The 20,771-nt window shown below is 42.2% G+C and overlaps 2 protein-coding genes across 2 annotated transcripts in view; one reads left to right on the forward strand and one right to left on the reverse strand.

Moving 5' to 3' along the window:
• Positions 1 to 6,823, reverse strand: part of LOC107186648 (DNA-binding protein D-ETS-3) — a 55,927-nt gene extending 49,104 nt beyond the window's left edge. The window contains exons 1-2 of the mRNA XM_015574563.1: positions 6,759 to 6,823; positions 4,105 to 4,403 (exon numbers count right to left, since the gene is read on the reverse strand). Of these exons, the coding sequence (XP_015430049.1) occupies positions 4,105 to 4,403; positions 6,759 to 6,823 (364 nt within the window). The remainder of the gene's footprint in view (positions 1 to 4,104; positions 4,404 to 6,758) is intronic.
• The window catches only part of LOC107186647 (protein SCAI), a 74,810-nt gene that overhangs the window by 35,930 nt on the left and 18,109 nt on the right, over positions 1 to 20,771 (forward strand). The gene's annotated exons all lie outside the window — the stretch shown is intronic.

The following is a 20,771-nucleotide window of genomic DNA, read 5'->3' on the forward strand; positions in this document are numbered from 1 at the left end:
TTTTTTTCCCATTATTATTTATGGGAATTTTCATGTTTCTGTTGATCAATTCGTTATCCTGACAATACATTTTATTCATAGGGTCAGAGTGTGGAAAGGTGTGTCCAGTTTAAATTGTTAAATTATTGACAAAATATTGGATCGATCCCATGGGTATACACTTGATAATGAGGGTGTTACATAGGTAGAGTTCCACATACATATACAGGATGATTCAAGATTATTCAAAGTCAAGACTAATCGGTGTACATAGTCACGGGAACTTTTTGTCCTTTGTATGTTATGAAACACCCTGTACCAGAAAAGTATAGAAGCACAAGAATTTTGAACGTCGATCGCAAATGAAAGCAAACAAAATTAAACTTGAATACAAGAATTCGACGAAAACTCAGAAGGTTTAAAAATACTCTACAGGACGTTTCAAAACCTCCCTTGGAAAGTAAGCATTCCAACAATGTTACAAGAGTACAAAAACCCCTACAATTCGGAAATAAGATTGAATATGGTACACAGTTACACGAAATCTTTTCATCCCTTAAAATGTACTCTACAGGGCGCTACAAAACTCTTAAAAAGTGAGTATTCCAACACTGTACAAGATTGAATATGGTACAGGTTCACACGAATCTTTTCAATCCTATTCAATGTACTCTACAGGATGTTTCAAAACCTCCATCGGAAAGTAAACATTTCAACAACATTACAGGAGTCTAAAAATCTCTACAACTCAGGAACAAAATATCGAATACGTGTACACGTTCACGAAACTGTTTGCACCCCTTCGAACGGGACACCCTGTAGGTTACCGACGCGAAACGATCCGACTTGAAATGAAAGAGTAGCCGAGCGTGAAGCACGCGGAGAGGGCCGCGTACACGTCGGGAGATACGAGAGGCGAGCCACGGAGGGTTGCGGAGGGCAGAGAGAGGGATGCTGGGTGATGCCGAGGGGTGCATCCGGGATTCACCGAGGGTGGCGATTCGCAGGGCGGTCGGTCGTCATGGATACGTTCCCGGCTAACCCCGTAACCGCTCCTCCTCCCTTGTCATCCCTCCGTTGCGTTTTCGCGACTACGCCGCCATCATCGACCCACCATCTTGCCACCAGTGTGACCGGGAGACGATCTCCGGTGAAAAGTTTTCGGCTGCCTCGAGACGCTCTCCGTGTTACCCCCGAGACCCGGTGATAACTCCCGATCGATGAATAATTTCTTTTTCTCTCTTTGGGCACGTAAGGGATAGAATCTGTGCTGAATATGGTTTTTTTCCTTCTCTTTTTGGTTCTTTGAGTGTATGCCCACGAAGGAACAGGATATGGACTGAATAAAGAAAACGCGTCTCTTGTTTAAATATACATTCTAGAATTTAACAATCTTTATGTTTTGATGTATTGAAGTATTAGGTTGATGCGAACGATGGTATTTTTTGTTTAGGTACGTTTCCACGTGACGGTAAATCGTGATTTTTACGGTCGTTACATTAAGGGAAGGACTCCAATTGTCCGACTTCGAGTTTAACGGGGTTTTACATGATAGTATACAGGGTGTTAGTGATACGTGTGAAATGTTAAAGTGACTAAATAGCTAGGTTCATACTGATTCACTCGGAACTGAAAACTCAGTTTCTGAAAATACTAGGAAAATTCTAACAATCTTATAAAAATTTTATCAAAATTCTATGAAAATTCTATTTCATTTCCATTGAAAACTACATAGCTTAATAATATTCTAACCGAGGAGCTTATAAAGATTTTTAAGCTATACTTGTTCAAAACAAACCCACATAGTAACATCCAAATGTTACTCAGTCTTCAATTTCACCAAACAGTCCCCCACTCATTCCTCGAACCACCAAGAAACCTACTCTAAAAGACACAATATAAAAAATTTCACCCGAAAACAGTCCCTTCCCAAGAAGTATCTCGAAGGTTCGAGACTTCCGAGATGCACGCGCAATAAAACGGGAAACCAATTATATAAACCAAACAGAAAAAAAAAAACACAAAAAGAGAAGAACATCGAGGAAAAATAGGAGGAAAATCTCTGTACCGCGATAATTTGTCAGTCGGTTGCCGGCCGCGATACCGTGCGGCGGCGGCCTGACTGTTGCTCTTCGTTGTCGCCGATTTCCGATTGTTTTTTTAAAGCGCCGGTCGCCGAGGACATTAATTACCCGGCCGGTGTAAATCACGTTATCATCGTCGACTGCTTTCCACGACCACCACCAATATCCTGCTCCAAATTTATCGGCCGTGTGCCGCTCGCTTGGAAAACTTTACGCGACACGCACTCTCTCTAGAACGTTTTCCATCTTTCGACCGGTCCATAACTTTCTTAACCCTTTGACGGAGTTGTACTAGTTTACTCACAGCTGAAAACTCAAGTTTTGGAAATTGTATGAAAATTCTAACAATACTGTACAAATTTGATGAAAATTCTATGAAAATCCTAGGGAAATTATAAGAACATTCCAAGAAAATCTTAGGAAAATTCTATGAAAATTTTATGAAAATTCTATGGAACTTCTACAGAAACTCTAACAATCCTATACAAATTTTATGAAAATCCTAGGAAAATTTTATGCAGATTCTATGAAAATTCTGATATAATGTTTACGTTTTCTTGGAGGACATTGCAACCCCTAGCGAAAGTCTTCGTCAAAAAGGGGGTGGTGTACTAACATTTACCGAAACCAAAAGAACAAAAGAAAATTGAGTTATTTTCTTTCATTTTATGTTACATCGATTTCTATCTGAATAGTATATATATGATTTATTTTATAATCATCGACACGCGAGCACCAACGAACGAGGTGAGTCGGCAACGTGAGAAAACGTCTAAAATTACTGTGTACGATCACGAGAAACGTCAAGATGGAAACATTTGATTAGATCCCAGAATTCGTTAAAGCCGTGAGAAAAGGAATGACTCACAGCAATTGTGCCGGGCCAATCGTGTTAACCTTTCCGATCCTGGTCAAATTCCAGCCAGCCAGGTTCCTTTGACGGTCGCGTGACAATCACGACACACGTGTTAGCACTCCAGAAAACGAATCGAAATGGGATTTATGATTGTCCTAAACTAATCGACATAAAGTTTTCGAAAAAATTAATAAACATTAAACATTTAATAAATGTTCGTTAATAAAATATGTCTTCGTTAATAAATGCTCATTAATAAAATATATCTTTGTTTAAATCAGAGATGGGAAAATTCATTATACAGTAAATCACCGATGAGTGTTCGAAGGCTTTGATACTGACAAGGAGAGGTCGCCAGGTGTAACTTCATTTTCCTTCGATACAAGTAGGTATCGATACTTTTGATGCGATACTAAGTAGATATTGATACTTTCTTTCGATACAAATTATGAATAAAACTATCCATACGTGGACAGTATCGGTTTATCCCTATGTACGCAAGAAAAGAAAGGCAAACGAATCAGATAAAAAAGTTTCATTAGAATAATCGCATTGAATATAAGGTTTTATCTCGGTAACGGACCCGCCTCCTGGGGGGGGGGGGGCTCTGTACCATTCGAACCCCAGAACACGAGCTTGCGCGTAATCGTATGTGTCGCGTGCGTGGTTTTTCCATCGGTGCTCGTGTGCTCGCGTGACCTCGCGGTCTGGGTTTAAACATCGGAAGCAACGCGTTTGCTGCCAAGTTAACCTGTCCGACTTCGATGCGTGTCCCGACGCGAGAACCACGGAAAAAGGAAGTCGTTCTTTCTCGTCCAATCGCAGCCCTATCTTCGAATGCCATCCAATGAACCGGTTAAAAATGAGCGTTGAAAAAGTAACCTTCGATCGTTACCGTTTTATCAAACTATTGACTGGAATATCGACGGTATTCTTGTGTTTTTTTTTATTTCATTCCATAAAAGTGTATTATTTATCTAAGTTCCAAAAGAGTTCACATCACTCAAGTTTATCATCCGACGACACAATCACCGTTCGAATGACGACCTACGTCTTTCCGTAAGACTATCTAAGAACGAAGAATCCCAAATGAGAACAGATGAAAAAAGGAAGAGTTAAAAGTGCACAAAAAAATACCTTGAAAAAGGGTGCAAGACTACATCAATTTCTATTGGATATTCTCACCTGTGATGGAGGCGGTCGGCGAAATGGCGGATGGATTGGCGCGCGGCGGCGGTGAAAATGCTCCGGACAGGTATCCACCGCGATCGGCTAGGGCCTGTTTCGCCTTGTCGACGCTTTCCTTGAGCCTCTGAAAGGTGCTGCCGCAGGTCAGCCCGCGATACGGCCAGTTCTCCTGCTTGACGCCGGCCGCGGTTACACCTGCGGCCGCCGCGGCCGCGGCTCCGGCTCCGGAGGATCCCTTTAATTCGAGCGCACCTGCGTACGAACAGCTAGCGCTGTCGTACATCACCAAAGAGCCCCTGAAACAACAACGAATTTTCCTTGCTATGATCGATAATTTTCCATTGATTTCCCCAAGGAATTTTCCTTGCTTCAATTGATAATTTTCCATTGACTTCCCCAACGAATTTTTCTTGCCTTGATCAATAATTTTACATTGATTTCCCCAACGAATTTTCCTTGCTTCGATTAATAATTTTCCATTCATTTCCCCAACGAATTTTTCTTGCCTTGATCGATAACTTTACATTGATTTCTCCAAGGAATTTTCCTTGCTTCGATCGATAATTTTCCATTCATTTCCCCAACGAATTTTCCTTGCTTCGATTGATAATTTTCCATTCATTTCCCCAACGAATTTTTCTTGCCTTGATCGATAACTTTACATTGATTTCCCCAACGAATTTTCCTTGCTTCGATTGATAATTTTCCATTGACTTCCCCAACGAATTTTCCTTTCTTTGATCGTTAATTTTCCATTGATTTCTCCAAAGAATTTTCCTTGCTTCGATTGGCTTCAGGAAACATCGTAGCACAATATCGGGCACTATCAAACGACATCAGCTCGCTCTTGCCTCGTGGGCCTTCAGAGAAGCGGCGTGTCACAAAGAGAAAAAACGTAATCCGGAGACAATGAACGGTGCTAACAGACCGAGTGTGAGTTACTTGAACTCTCGACGGCACTTGTCGTACAGTGGGCAGCGTCGTTAAAGATCATTAAAGGGCCCTTGAAGCATCCGGTAAAGTCACGATCGAATTAAATCGAGCGAGCGCGCTAGCGCGCAAGAAAGTTTCTTATGAATGAAGCGAATATATTACCGGAGGGGACTGAAACCGAATCTCCAAACGTGAACATGTGACACCAGATAAATCGTTCACAATAATTATATGAACTCTGGAATCGTTTCCGTTAGAGATCCAGAAGTCCGAATTCAAGATGGCGGAAGGAACGACGGTCGAAACGCCGCCATTTTAAGGAACGCCACACCTGGCTCCAAACGGGAACTACTTCTTATGAAATATTGATCAAACTACGAATAACATTGTATTTTACTGAAACTAACAGATCACGAGCAAAATTCATAATGGGAATCGCAAATAATTTTCGCTCGTGAACCTACTGAAAATTTACCGAATTATAATTAAAGAACAGGTATATATACAAACATTCTTCGGTAGAATAATGGTGAGTGCAACGAAAAATTTAATTTCTCCCATTAAAATATGTGCCTACATATATTCGATGTACGATCATCGCCTCGCAACGAGTTTTAATCCTCAAGATATTAAAAGTAATAGTGATATACACAGTAAAAGTGAAGAACTATCGCTTGGTATTTGTCACTGGTACCGAAACGAGCAGCTCTGATCGTCTCGGTCAGAAAATCACCGGTGATCGCGTGAAAGGAAGAAACCTTTCGAGGAATATCGTCGAATGTAACAACTAAACGGCGGCAGATTTCGTGCACGTAACAACCAGGAGGATCTTGTAACCGATCTGTCCGTAATTTAGCTGTCCATTGTGGATCTACCAGCCGATCTACATATTTTATCGGCGCGGCCCGACAACTTATCGCGTCGATCCGAATCCCCGAAAGGTGATAGCGGGAAGGAATTTGCATGGACTCGTGGCTGATTACGATCTAACCATTCGGAAAATCTACAGACCGTAACAGTTTTCCCGTCTACGGAAATGCTCCACTACTAGTTCGTCAAACAGAATTTATCAGAATGACGTCAAAACTTCGCTGTTGCCAGTAATCTTTATCTCAGTCTCTGGAGAGAACTAACAGTCAGCTGAGCAACTGACGTCCCTGGATAACATATTTATTTACAGTATGGTTTCAATACTAGTTCCTGCGCAGAATTTTAATCTTAGAAAATCGATATTTCTCCTTTTTTCGTAGAATTTGTTTCTCTTACAACGAAAGCAATAGTAACCTGAAACACAGGACAAGTCGTCGTCACGTATTTATCTACAGTAAGGTTTCAATACTAGTTCTTATACAGAACTTCTACCTTAAGAGGGCGACATTACGCCATTTTTCACAGGATTTCTTCTCTTACAACGAGATCAGTAATAACCAGAACCACTGACAATTCGTCATCAAATATTTATCTACAGTAAGGTTTCAGTACTAGTTCCTACGTAAAACTACAACGCTAAGACAACGATATTCCTCCCCTTTTCGCACAATTTCATTTCGCAGAACAAAAGCAATAGTAATCCAAGACACATCGTCATATATCTATCTACAGAAGTGTTTCACCACTAGTTCACGTATATCAGCTTACTGCTAATAAATTGATATTATTCGGCCCGGAAGCGAGCGGACGACCAAAAAAAAAAAATCAAGAATGACGTCACGATTTACCTGGTGCGTTCGCCGCGACGATTTCCACGATAAAACGCGATCTCCACACCGTGCACGCCGATCATCGATCGTTCGCCGTCCACGGACCAAAGGATTTTCTCCTTCTACTCCACCTCCTCCCCCTCCTCCACCGTCCAACGGTTCAAGATTCCACCGGCAGCATGGCGGGTCCAAGACAGGGGCCCGGTGCGCGTTCCACGGGGCCCGACGCGTCTTCACTCGAGAAAAGAGAAACAAGCAAACACACATACACGCACAAGCCGCGAATAAAACGGCCACCAGAGAGAACGAGCGCCCGCGGATGTCCACAATGTATCGAGGTCAATTTAATCACGTTCACAAAACTGTCACATAATCACGGTGCACCTCCGGCGGGCCGCAAGTATACGGTTTCCGCGTGTCCCGTAACGACGACCGTCTAAATGGCCACAACGCGGTTTGCAACGATCTACTTTCTGTATTTTTTACTGGAAATTTAGTCGTGGAACATTAATATTTTCCTTTGTTTTTTTTTTTCGTTTGGATTTTAATTGGAAAATTGTGCGATCCGAAAATTTTCACTGTACTATTAGAAGATGGCGTAAAGTTGATCTGTAAGGTGGAGTTTGGTGTTCGATGAATTGGTATTGGGTGGCGTGTCACGTGTCCGTTCGAAATATTCTGAGATTCTCGCCTGCACTTTGGAAGATGTGAAATTGATTGTTAAATTGGAATTTAGCGTTTGAAGAATCGATCCATCGGGAAGTACTCGGCGTACTCTAATGTTATTAATTGTATCTCAGATGTTTCGACGTTTCATCCGCGATTTCAAGATTCAATTCGATTGTTAAAGCGGAATTTGGTGATGGAAGAATTGGTATCGGGCAGTGTTTAATTATCAAATGAAAGTATCAAAATACTCATCGATAACTACCGATGTTTATGGTTAATTCAAATTCGATACTCGAAGGATCACAATTCATAGAGGTTAACTGTTCACCAGAGATTCCACAAGTTCCACTTCACACTCCGACGTAAACACCTCTGGGGTCAGGTGATCGAATCACCAAGATCTTCGGTCACTAATCGTCGATATGAACAAAACCAGATCTAACCTCTTTCAATTTATTTCACACCAAGCTTCTTCCATCAGGATCTGCTATCACCGGTATATGTCTCTTCTCTCCATTTCACAGTAAATCTTGCATGCTTCAAATTCTTCACCCTATTTTATCCTTTCTCGACACACTTCCCAATCACGATCTTCGCTGAATCAATCAACGAACCGTCCCATAACACAAAGGTACATGTGTCCCTAATCGCAGCAATATACCTCCACGATTCAACACTGCAAACTCCTCCAAACTAACTTTTCCTTCAATGAATACCCCCATATATATCCTCCTCGCCTTATCACTCTTTTCCCACTGACCACCACCAATCGTCTTTCACCAAACCTCCACGATTCAAAACATATACTCAAATCCACCTGGTCAACGGGTCTTCCATTCACCTTTCACAAATCAATCTTCCTCTCTACCAAAATATTCCAAATGTTCACTAAATTGTGGACCATCGACCAATCGGACCACGCTAATACCAAAAGGGTACAATAATATCAGATCCAAGAAATCGGATTCTGGATTCCAAGGAATCATACAGGTCAGTGTTCAGTCAGTGTTCACAAGTGGTTACGAATTCCATTTTCTTCGACTTTGTGGAATTCCCTTTTCTTCGATTTTGTAGAATTCCCTTTTCTTCGACTTTCCGGAATTCCCTTTCCCTCGACTTAGAGGAATTCGATTTTCTTCGACTTAGAGGAATTCGATTTTCTTCGAGTTTGAGGAATTCCTTTTTCTGCTCACGATCGAGAAAGGTGATTTCCAAACGGGGTGGTTTCGTGGTGGATCGCCTTGTATACCGTGGCCAGGGGGATGGAACGGTTTACCGTCGGCGAACGGATTCACGGTGCGACGAACGGAACAGATATCCGATCCGGAGGCGTCGGGGCTGGACCCCGGTTATCAAGAAGAAGGTACTCCGGGCAGGTTGTCTCGCGCAACTGCGACCGCCGCCGCCGCCGCCGCCGCCGCCGCCGCGGCCGGCAAATTGCCTGCTTCCGGGCCTCATTACATCACTCTGTTACTCTGTTAACGCTCGCCGGAAACCCCTCTGCCTACCTCTCGTCTAAACTCTCCCGCGTGCACCTACACACAAATACACACACACACACACATACACATACACATACGCGTCCGCGCTATTTAAATGAGCACGCGCGCGCGCTGCCCCGTGCGAAAGAGGGAAAGACAACACATCTACGAGTGATTCTTTTATATGAATTTTGGGCGGAAAACCTTGAAAATTATCAGTGTTTGTTAACCAAGTGTTTTATTTCATTTTACAAAGGTGCTCTTGTGTGGTTAATTGTTTTTTTTTTTAGCTATGACGAGTGTACTTGACATAAACATCGAGCGGGTTAAACGTCTTGAATGATTTGAAAGCCTCGAAAGTTTGGAAAGTTTTGAAAGGCCTAGAAGTCTTGAAAGCCTTGAAAACACTGAAAACTTCAATGTTCTCGAATGTCTTAGAAGTCTGGAAAGTCTTGAAAGTCTAGAAAGCTCAGGTAACTTTTGAAAGTCCTTAAAGCGTTGAATGTTTTGAAAGTTTTGAAAGTCTTAAAAGCAGACCGATCCGAAAGTCCAAAAAGTCAAAAAATCTCTCAAACATTTGAAAAATTTGGATATCTATAGTCTAAAGAATGTTCAGATTTAAAATCGTTGAAAATTTAGATCGTCTGGAAACTCTTAAAAGTTTCGAAAAGTCTTGAAAGTTTTGAAAATTTCGAAAGTCCACAACTCTTGAAAAAAATGTCTCACAATCGACCAGTTCGACTACATCGATTCAATAAAGCAGTGAATAATTGAAATGCAGCCAAGTTGGGTTCGACGGCACCACACTCCTGTGGACGACCTTTTATGAAAGAAAATACCGGAAGCGGGAAATGTCTCACGAAGGAACGAGAGATAATCTGCATAAAATCTTGCACCAAGAGGATCGACGGGTAAAACGAAACCGACGAAAACTGATATTACCTGAACGAGGTAATCGTTCTTGCATTCAAAAACAAGAACGTCTTGATGACGGAAACGCGCATACATACAAGGTAGCAGGATGACTGAAACGGAGACCAATTAAAGCAAAATGGATTTAATAAGCTGTATAATAAATCTTGAGACATGCCTCCGAGCTCTTGTCCATTCCAAACGAAGGAAAAGAAGCAGGTAAAGTTAAAACTATAACGCCTCATAGCTTCGAGATTACATGCATCGTAAATAGCATTAGATTCTAATATTTTCCGTGGTGTTTCTAATTATTTTTCTTTGTATTAAGATAGTTATAACATTAATTCCCTTATTTATGAATTACAATCTACAGCGAATGGCCAAATTATTAGTAAAAGTACGGAAAATGTTTTGAATGTTTGAGTAGAAATAAAATCACAATATCAAGGTTTCTTACGCTGGATAATTTTTATTCAACAGTTTTCCATTAAAAATACATGAAAAAAATTAAACTTAACTTACCTACATAATTGTACAGAAATACAGTTGAAATCGTAAAATCGTCAATTTACACAGGTGGTTCAGAATAAAAAAAACTAGGGTTACATCGCTTAAGAAGCACATTTTCTTAAAACAAAATATCTGTATTTATTTTATTATACCATAAGTCCTTACACAGAGGGTTAAAATGACTTTCCAACCGCAAAATGGCTCTAAAAAGACTTACCCAAGAGAAACGAACCGTTTACTTTGAAAATGGCGTAATTCCACTGTTTCTAGATTTATTTATTTTATTTATATTCATCGTGTGTAACTATAACTACCATATTGTCGACTTTTCGAGAAATTAGATTTACACCGCTCTCAAAATAAACGGCGTAAATGTAAATGGCAATTGCAATGCACGACAACGAGGAACACCGAGGATTTACGAGGCGTTAAGAAAAAAAATGAATAACGACAACGCTGGGGGTAGTAAAAGAAAACTTAATTTAGCGTCGAACGTGGGACTCGGTGTGGTTAATTCGCGAAACACGCGTGTAGAACTTAGTCTTGTCGCACTTATGTCACAGATGGAAGCCGCTAAAGTGCGTGGAAAAAAGAAAGGACAATGATAAGTGGGCTGAGTTTTCGCGATATTTCGCGGTTATTGGAAAATTCGCCGGTCGAGAAATCGACATATGGACAATTTGGCCACTCTGAATGGCCACGGGTAATTTAATCTTTATCGAGAAAAAATGGTAAACAAATTTAAAAAAATGCTAGTGACCATTTCGACTAAACGGATTACATATATGGCAATTGTTCAGTCAGGATAGAGATTGAAAATAATGGACAAACAGCTTCAATTGCTTCTTTTGCACAAACTTAATATTGTTATTATTAAGTCGTTAACTAAGTTCTGCCGATTTGTTACCATAAAATATTTATTACAATAATACCCTTGCGATTTCATTTAATTCGGTTCACTGGTCGATCGGTCAGGGTCTTTTTTTCAATAACACTTCCGAATCATCAGTTTCCATTTCTATTGTTTGTTCAACACCGTTCTGATGGATTAGCAAACTGATCGCATTCTAATTCTACAAACTCTAGTCATTATCGATTTATAATCGACGAAATTGCAATCATCATTAATAAAAGCGTACTAACCAGTTACCTCTGACTGCTTTGGTAGTTCTACTGTTAACAATGAAAATCAGTGAAGGATCGATTAGTTACCATCAGGCCAATACACGAGTAATTTTATTTCTCAATTATCAATATTGTTTATTAATATTTCGATGAAATCACCGTTAAATGCTCGACACTCAAGACTAACCCGTCCAGGCCACAGCGAACTACAGCCATAAAAAAAAAACCCGACTGAATTAATTCAAGAACCGTTAATTCTGTATCGCGCACCTTGGATCGTCGATTCACGACAAAAAACCCAAGATTACACCACAGTATCCCAACGATCCACCTTTCCTCAGTTACAAAAAAAAACAGACCCATAAACCGGTCCAAACCGTGCAATCCCAAAAACACCACGTTCCAACCAAAAAACAGTCCCACTCCAAAAACACCCTCGAAATTAAAGAAACCAACATCACTCACCGTCAATGCGGGGTTTTAGCCTTATCCAGCACTATCCGATCAAGGGTTCGTCGATCAACAGATTCCACCGGGCCCTCGATCTCGCGCCCTCTCTCCACATGCACACACACACCCCGCGTGTGTCACTTCCTCGATATCCTTCGACCCCCCTGTTCCACACGATTCCCCCCAAACGAACCCGAAAAAACCCTGGAACTCTGAACCGTGTATATGGTCGTGGAATTACGATAAAAAGAAAAAAAAAAAAAAAAAGAAAGCCACACGGTGAGAGATAGAGAGAGAAAAATAGCCAGCCAGTGGGGCTGACACCCGTCCGTCGGCCGCCGTTTATCCGCGGGGATTACACCGTGGGCCCAAAAGGGATTTGGTATCACGTACTCTTCTGCTGGTCGCGTGGACCACCGTGGGGGACGAACTCTGCCGCGATGCGACGGACGCACATTTGGCAGCGTCGTTATCAGTCGCGGTCCGACGATTGGCTGTATCGGAGCCTGCGCCGCGTACGCGACCGAGGGGTGGAGGAGGAAGAGGCGGGGGAGGGGTGGGGTTGAGGATGGCGGGCGTAGGAGGGTCGGTAGCTAAACCCCCTATCCAACGGCTCCGGCATCAGCCGGCTCCTTAGAGGCGGGATCATCCACCAGGGTGGATATCATTCCTCTCTCTCTCCCTTTCACAGTGTCTCTCACCCCTCCTCTTCAACCACCCCCGCCATGTGCCCACAATCCCCCTGTATCTTCAGGCCACAGCTAGCTTCTTCCCTCCGGAGAGCTAGCCCCCCCCCCCTCCTCCTGCTCTTTTTTTTATCATTTTAGCTACCACCGTCTCCGTTGGATTCATCCTTCCATCGGGCAGCAACCTCTTCGTCTCGTTCGTTTCACTGGTTTGCCGACCAAGTATTTTCCTGTTACGTTTATCCGTCTTCTCGTTTCGGACTCGAACCCCGTTTCATGGCGATTCGACCACTTCGCAGAGACTTTGGATCCTGGTTTAGGTGGTCTAGGCTTGGTCTAGTGAGGATAAAACGTTACTGCGTTTTCCTTGGTGGTTTGAAGAGGGGGATTCTTTGTCTTACCTGGTGGTTGCTGGCACTTGATGGATTGGTTGCGGTGGTAGGCAGCCGGCGGAGAAAGCTTCCCGTTGCATAGCGTCACACTGTGGTCCAGAAGCGAAATTCAGCAGGGCGAATATAGCGGGAAACAATTTTTTTTGTCTTCTGAAAAATTTACGTCAACTTATTGTTGATCTCGGTCAGAAATAGAAAAAAAATTGCCGAAAAGTTCCCGAAAATTCCGACCTTCGTGAAGATGTTGGGAACACTGTTGAGTGAATGATAACGTCGTCGAAGAGGATCTATAAAATTGATGAAACTTCGTTTGTTGTGTCCATTTCTATTTGAATAAGGTATATAAGTTTCAAAATTTTGGATTTTGAACCACTGTGCGTCACGGTAATGTTTCGTCATCTTCTTGGGGGTTACTGATGACGAGGGATAAGAGAGTTAGCGATCGGTACTGGGCCGACGGTGGATTTCTTTTAGGCGAAGCATTCGATCGTTGGTATTTTCTTTTGGTTTGTCGTCGAGTGAGAGCCCCTTTTCGAGAGACAGATACTTCTTTGTATGCACAGAGAAAAAATTTTTCCATTTTCGTCGCAGAATTAATCGTAAAATTGATCGAGATTATTGAAGTCTGCGGAAACCTACTTGTCTTCTGGCAGATATACTTGTATAGCGAGGAGATTAATCCTTTAACAATTTAGTACGAGTGGGAATGAAATAGTATCGACATGGAAGACTTAGCCCAAGAAAGGCTCGAAACAAGGTCGAACATGTTTTGTCCGCTATCGGTATCTCTGGAACGACTGAATTCTATTGTTACATGGCCCATTCATTTCTGTCCTCGTTGTGATCCATCTAAAGTGAAAAGTGAAAGTTTCATCGCCGTTTGAAACCGATCATACTTACTTGGGTTTAATCGAAGGATCTAACAAGCATTCCTAATACATAACCTTTAAGGTATGGACGCGTTCTGATGAAGTATTAGTGCAGCTATTCGAATTTCCTATGGATTATATCTGTTTGTGCAATGGTGGAAACTACGATATTTTGAGTGTGAGTGTATTGTTGGTAAAGTGGGGTTCGGATGTGTTATTGTTTCTGGGATTCAATGTTTATCAACAATGAAGAGTTACAACTGTTTACAACGGTTCGTCAATATCGACGGGCCCAAGACGATCGTCGTGACCTCTGGCTACCTGCATGGGTAACAAACATATTATTACCGGTCAACATTGCTGTTTCAGTTTTTCCGTAGAAAAACAGTAGAAACATTTACGGGTTCATAAACCCCATACCTTGTCTAAACACAATTGGATATTCCAACTGAATCGACCTCAGAGTAGAAATCCTTTGTCGCAGACAAAAACTCACTGTAACTCGCGAGCAAACTCAAAAAAAAAAAGTAACGTAGGGATAGGGCCTTCTACTATTCAGTTTCGGAAGTTTCTGAAATTTATGGCAAATTAACATGCATTTTAACATTTATTTCAGTACTTGAAATAAATTTACTAAGCGGTAGGAGACTTTTCTTCTACGCCACTTTTTCCCCTAGTGGAAGTCGAGGTTGCTCGCGAGTGTACACAATCGGAACGAAGGGAACACGGATTAAGGAATCGGACTAGGACGGTGATTGGTTCTCGTGACTCGGGCGATCGGTTCCCGCGAGGGTCAGTCCGTTTCCGGTGGAAATCATGAGCCATGGTCTCTCTGCTTGGTGGCTCCGGTCATTCATGCGTGAAACTTCCGATCGCGAAGCAAGGAGCGGTGTCAATCGTGCGAGAAACATCAAACCTTTTGTATCACCGTCGGTGAGTGCGTTCTCGTGTCTGAATTCAGTGGATTCCCGTTCCTCCTTCCGGCCGACGCGATCGTGAATCCTTCCCCGGAATCCTCTGTCTCTCTCTATTTGGCTCGTTCCTATAATAATTGCTAGCATCGTATCGGTAACCGATGGAAATTGAAAATCGAAATACGCGATTGAAAGTGTCGGGTGTGAGTGTTAAGTGTAGAAGAAATGGAACGTCGAAGGAATTCTTCGGCGTTTACAGTGCTGGACAGAATCGTGAGTACCTGTGTTTTATTGTTCTTATTGGTTTAGTGTCTGTTACTGAAGATTCACCTTTTAGGTTAGAAGAAAAATATACTTCTATTCTCATTTTTATAATACTGTGTACGCTGTGTGTAACGCGATTAATTTCGTCCGATAAGCCTGTGTTTTTGTGAGCGTTATATATAGGTTAGGTTTCGGTTAACGTTGAGTTGGTCCCTTAGGTTAGTAATGGTTTAAATATGATTTACGTCTGGTCACATCCGCTGGAACGTATATTATCAAGCTTGAGGAATATACAGCCTTTAATAACATCATAATGTTACGCCAACTGTCAATTGCAACCGGGAAAATCTGAAAAAACACCGTTAGTTGTACAACCGTGTATACTACGTATACGTTGACCTTCAGAAATATCTGTCACGTGGTTTGAAAACGGATCTTTTTTACACCAAATTTTTTTACGCCTGCCACATGTTATGTTATGATACTTACCGAATTCGTCTTGAAATCCTCTAACAGAATCCTCTAAAAAAATTATAGGTACATTTGTAAAAAAATTGACGGTGACCTTGAAAAATCATGAGAAAAAAAGAGTTGACAAAAAAATTTGCTATAATCACGTTAGAGCTCTCTTGAAACCATGCTATACCTAATAAAAACATTTTCGATCGGACTGCTAATAACAGAGTAATCTCTAGGATTTGAGTATATACTACATGTTGGTAGTGTTATTACATGGAAAATACATCAATCCATCAAACTTGTAGCACTTCCTTTCGTGTCTTTCGATTGGTAGGTTCCTACAGGACCGTCCACATTAGCGATCCTCTAATTCTTTCTTGGCAATCTATGAATTATTCCCATTATTCAAAAACTGTTATATCGACGCATAAATAATCGATACGTAAGAAATGATGGATAACACGTCGGTGAACCCACCGAATACACGAAACATAGCGAGAATATTCGAGGGTAACGCGAATTGTTGCCTCGATCGGTATACGTATCGATGTCGATCGCGGGGGTTCGTCGTCGATGAGTGGCCTTGGTTAACGAATACGTTACGATAACGATATATTGTTATCGGGGACGCGTATGAATATAACACCGGCGGGCCGACCGCCGCTACCCTTTTGAAAATCGCGCCCCCCCACTCCCCCCTTCGTGCCACGTGTCCGATGTGTCGCGCCCCCGTTGTTAACCGACCCGCCCTGGGATCAGATAAATTTTCGTACAAGTAGATACACAGTGCACAACGCACCGTGACCTTGCGTAAAGATCAACCGATACTATTGATATATTAATCGAATGTACGAGTGCTTGTGCGCCATGGGAATACGGGGTGTTAATGAAAAAAAATGTCTGGTACACTTTCGGGTGTGATCCTACGTGTTGGAACTATAACTAGGGAACCTCGGTTCTGACGAAAATCTCGAATTTTCTTCGAAATTTTGTGGCTTCGTAGGGGACCTCAAAATATCAATTTTTCCTTTTTGTTAGCTTTTGATTCCTTGGGGTCAAAATACACCTTAAAGGTTAATATGTATTTTACTGGTTTCCTGTATATCTTGAAAAGTATAGTAGATATAAAAAAACTGACATATGAAACTTCGAGGGATAGTTTCACCTCTTAAAGTCGCATCTCAACCAATAAAAAAAAAATACGTGTCCCTTATTTTTGACTGCTTAACAGACATATGAAGTTTTGTAAAAATCGGAAGGGGACACTTCCGTGCCCTCCCTTGTCAGAGCCCAAACCCTATAAAACACCTGTGTCCATTCTGCAGACAACCCCAAAGTTGTCTTCTCGCTCCCAAAGTTCCTTTTTTTTCTGTAAATATACACCGTAAGGCTCCTTCAGTCTCGTTCTCGAGAAGCCACATTCCCTGATACCCAAGAGGATCTTCTATTTTTTTTCCTCCGTCGAGGTAAAGGGAGGAAGGTCGAGGTAGGAGTTCGAAAAGCCTCGAGGGAATGGCGTAGTAGGAAGACCGCGGCGTAAAGAAAAGGAGACTAGATATCAGGGTGGTTGGAGAAAACTAAAAAGTGTGGTAGAGGGTAGAGGGACGACTTTTGATATTTCCTGGCCTCACCATTAGCCAAGCACGGGACTCGAAGCCGTGGGGCCGACGAGGGTGGATGAGGAGGGGGGAGGGGGTGGTTCGTTGGATGCGAGGAAAGCCTCAGGAAGCTCTAACTCACCGGCAAAGGGGCAAACCCACACCCCCACACGTTTTCAGCCCGAGCCAGCCCCTGCCATTAACATTAACCGGGCACATACAGGGTGTTTGCAATGGCATTATCGATCGGGCCTTCCAAACGGTGAAAAAAGACCACCGGCGAATCGAGCCAGTTTGTACAATACGTACGTGCAGGAAACGCCTAGTTTACATTCACGAAACCCGGCTAAATGCCGATAGACTCGTTTTCGGAGAGATTCAGGATCGTGAACGCTCGCGCGCGTGGACGAATCGTGGTGGCATGTTCGTGACAGCAACGTTAACGATCCCCAGGGGGATCCTGGAACATTCTCTGCCGTGCCTGATTACAGAGGAATTCGCGCTGAAAAAGAATAGACTCTATTCTTTGAACGTTACGAGATTCTATAGGGTGTTACGGAAAAATTGGGCGCCTGGCATTGATGACGTATAAGACTCGTACAGTTGAAGAAAAAATGTTATTTGTACAGATTAGGAAAATTAGTCTCGAATACTAGGGGAAAATTTTTAACGCTGGAAGTTTCTACAGGATGTTACAACAAAAAGGGACTCGTGGAATTGGTGACGTATAGGACTCGTACAAGTGAAGAAAAAATGTTATTGGTACAGATTAGGAAAATTAGTCTCGAATACTAGGGGAAAATTTTTAACGCTGGAAGTTTCTACAGGATGTTACAACAAAAAGGGACTCGTGGAATTGGTGACGTATAGGACTCGTACAAGTGAAGAAAAAATGTTTTTGGTACAGATTAGGAAAATTAGTCTCGAATACTAGGGGGAAATTTTTAACGCTGGGAGTTTCTACAGGATGTTACAACAAAAAGGGACTCGTGGAATTGGTGACGTATAGGACTCGTACAATAGAGGAAAAAATGTTTAGTACTGATTAGGAAAATTAGTCTCGAATGCTAGGGGGAAATCTATCGAGGTACAAGTGACGCGAAGAAAAAAAAGAACTGATGAATTTTAATATTGCTCGTTAGGAAACCGTGTATTTCCTATTTGTTTCTGTTCCATTGATTTATTTCGCTGTTGTACGAAAAAAAAAGGAGCGAAAACGATAAAGGTGACAAATCGTCCGATCGCGGTTACGAATTTCCGTGTTTCCCTTTTGTTACTTTTCAAACCGGATCGTTGCCACGGCGTGTTCTACCAGGGCTTGGGAACCAGAAATGTAATATATTAGTGAGCGACCTTGATCTACAACGATCCTGAGCAGCGGTTAACGCCGCGGGGTTATCACAGGTAACACGATCGTTGAAATGATAAAAAATGTATCCAACTCCGGAGAACAAATGTAATCACTGCTTGTCACGAACACAATGCATTCAACAGGTTAGCGCTGCATATTAAAAAGAGTTTATTCGCATGCTTGTAAATCCTGTCGACCGTCTACCAAAAGGAAAAGAAAGAAAAAAACCGTTTCCTCCAGCCATCGAGAAAGATTATTTTTCATTGAACAGCCAGATAGAGAAAAAAAAAAACGGTAGAAAGAGTTACATCGCACCGAATACTGTCGATGAAATGGATATTATTGTCTGTATCGTGTACAGGATGATCAAAAACTTTTGTCCTAGAAATCAAGAGTATTGCAGAGGCGACAAAGTGGGTAAAAACGTTACGATAAAATCTTTCTTACGTGTTTAGTTAGAGGAAGTAGTGTATTTGGGAAAGTAGAATTTAATGATTCCGGAGTGTCCGTGTATTGCTGTCTGTCTCTACTTGCATTGAATATTAACAAGTATATGGTATTATTTTTCTTGGAACTTACTATTTTCTAGCATCTCTTACGAAACTGTTGTAGAATGTATAAAATATGCGGTTATAAGTGTTCGCGTAAGTAGAAATAGTCGGCAATGGTCAGACACGCGAGTAGAACCGAATTTTCGAATGACAAGATTTGAAGTTCTGACCTTTCGGTTAGTAACAGTTTGTGGACATTCGTGGGAAATAACGACACGTATTAACATCTTCAGTGTAGAATCCAAGATCCGACAAAAGCTTCAGCACAAGGTCTATATCATAAGATCTATCTATCCATCGGACCTAGATCATAAATACAATCTCCGATAACGTTCTAAAAAATACCATGTATCGAGCCGAGGGGGTTGTGCCTGTTCAACACGGCTCGGATCCAGTGCTGTCCGTTTAATTGGCATGAATCGGCCGCTAAAGATGGATTAAAACGTTGAAAAGGCGTGCACAATCGGCGGCACGCGTTGATTTAGCCCGAGGGAATCATCGATATCGCGTGATTTAATTTGTTACAATTAGGGCAAGGGTCCCTTAGGTGGGACAAGCTCCGTTGCTTAGCGAGAAGGGGGGCGGGGAACGATCGCGGGGAGGGTGGCCAAGGGAGAGGAAATCGGAGAGCGTGGGCAACGAGTTAGACTGTTCCACCGCGCCCTGCTATTAATATCAGTTAACGACCCGATATGATCGCTCGTCTATAGAACGGGACAGGCCGGCTGCCGCCCACCGTGGTGTGCGGTGGGTTTCCAGTCATGGACACGGATCCATGTGCCATGGGTTTCGACTACGATTCGACCAGGCGGCGGCAGGATTGGTATTTCGAGCTGAGTCACCGATTGAAATTCATACACGATATATCCGGGTTCGATAGTTCCTCCAACGCGGCCAGATCCTTCTCGAACCGGCGAGGCAGATTACATTGAACGGAAGATAGACGGTGGGTTTTGTTTTTCGTGACGCTGGGAAGATAGACGATGATTAATATTCGAGATGGGATTACTTCGAATTGACCGAGAAACTTGAACTGGGTCACAGTGGAACTGAAAGATACAGGTCTGGGTAACTTTTTGGGGACAGGATTCAGTATTCCATGTAGCCTGAGTGTTAACGATGCGAACTCTTATCGATCGAAAGTCTAGAGAGATTGGCATGACACAGATCTTCCAAGACACAACGTGAATTCGATTTGGGAGACTTGAATCGGAACAATCTTGAATTGCAAGGCCAGAAATGAGGCGACTACGGGGTTGGCAGATAGAAATCGGGTCTACCTAGGACTACGAAAATTTCAGTTGAGCCAGGATCACACAAATTTAATCGAGGTTCTACTGGCATATGAAAATTAGAATTAGACTGATACAAGACTGAAAAATACGGGTTAGTTCGAAATATACTCAAGAAACTTAATTTAGACACACATTGGGATCCTGGACCCTGAGATTTAATCAAGTTTGGCACCTTCAGACTTAAAGATTCAGTTGAATGTTTCCAAGAGGGTTTCTGGTCCAGATCTTGTTCCCGAAAGGCCTTCATATTGGTGTTTTTGTATTCGAAGTGTTTCAATTTTGGATTTTAGGTTTAGAAGGTCTCTATCTTAGGTCCTTAGAATCTGAGAGGTATCAGTTCCGAATGCTTGGCTCTGAGCAGTCTCAGGTTTGAGTCCTTGGTTCTTGAGTACTTTCTATTCCAAAGCCCTACTCCTCTAAATTCGGACCTCTCCAACCCCCAAACCGATTCACCTATCATCTCGAAACAATTTCAATGCAAATCTTAATATCTTCCCAATTCCCT

The sequence above is a fragment of the Dufourea novaeangliae genome, unplaced genomic scaffold (assembly GCF_001272555.1).
Source record: "Dufourea novaeangliae isolate 0120121106 unplaced genomic scaffold, ASM127255v1 scaffold65, whole genome shotgun sequence".
Taxonomy (NCBI): domain Eukaryota; kingdom Metazoa; phylum Arthropoda; class Insecta; order Hymenoptera; family Halictidae; genus Dufourea; species Dufourea novaeangliae.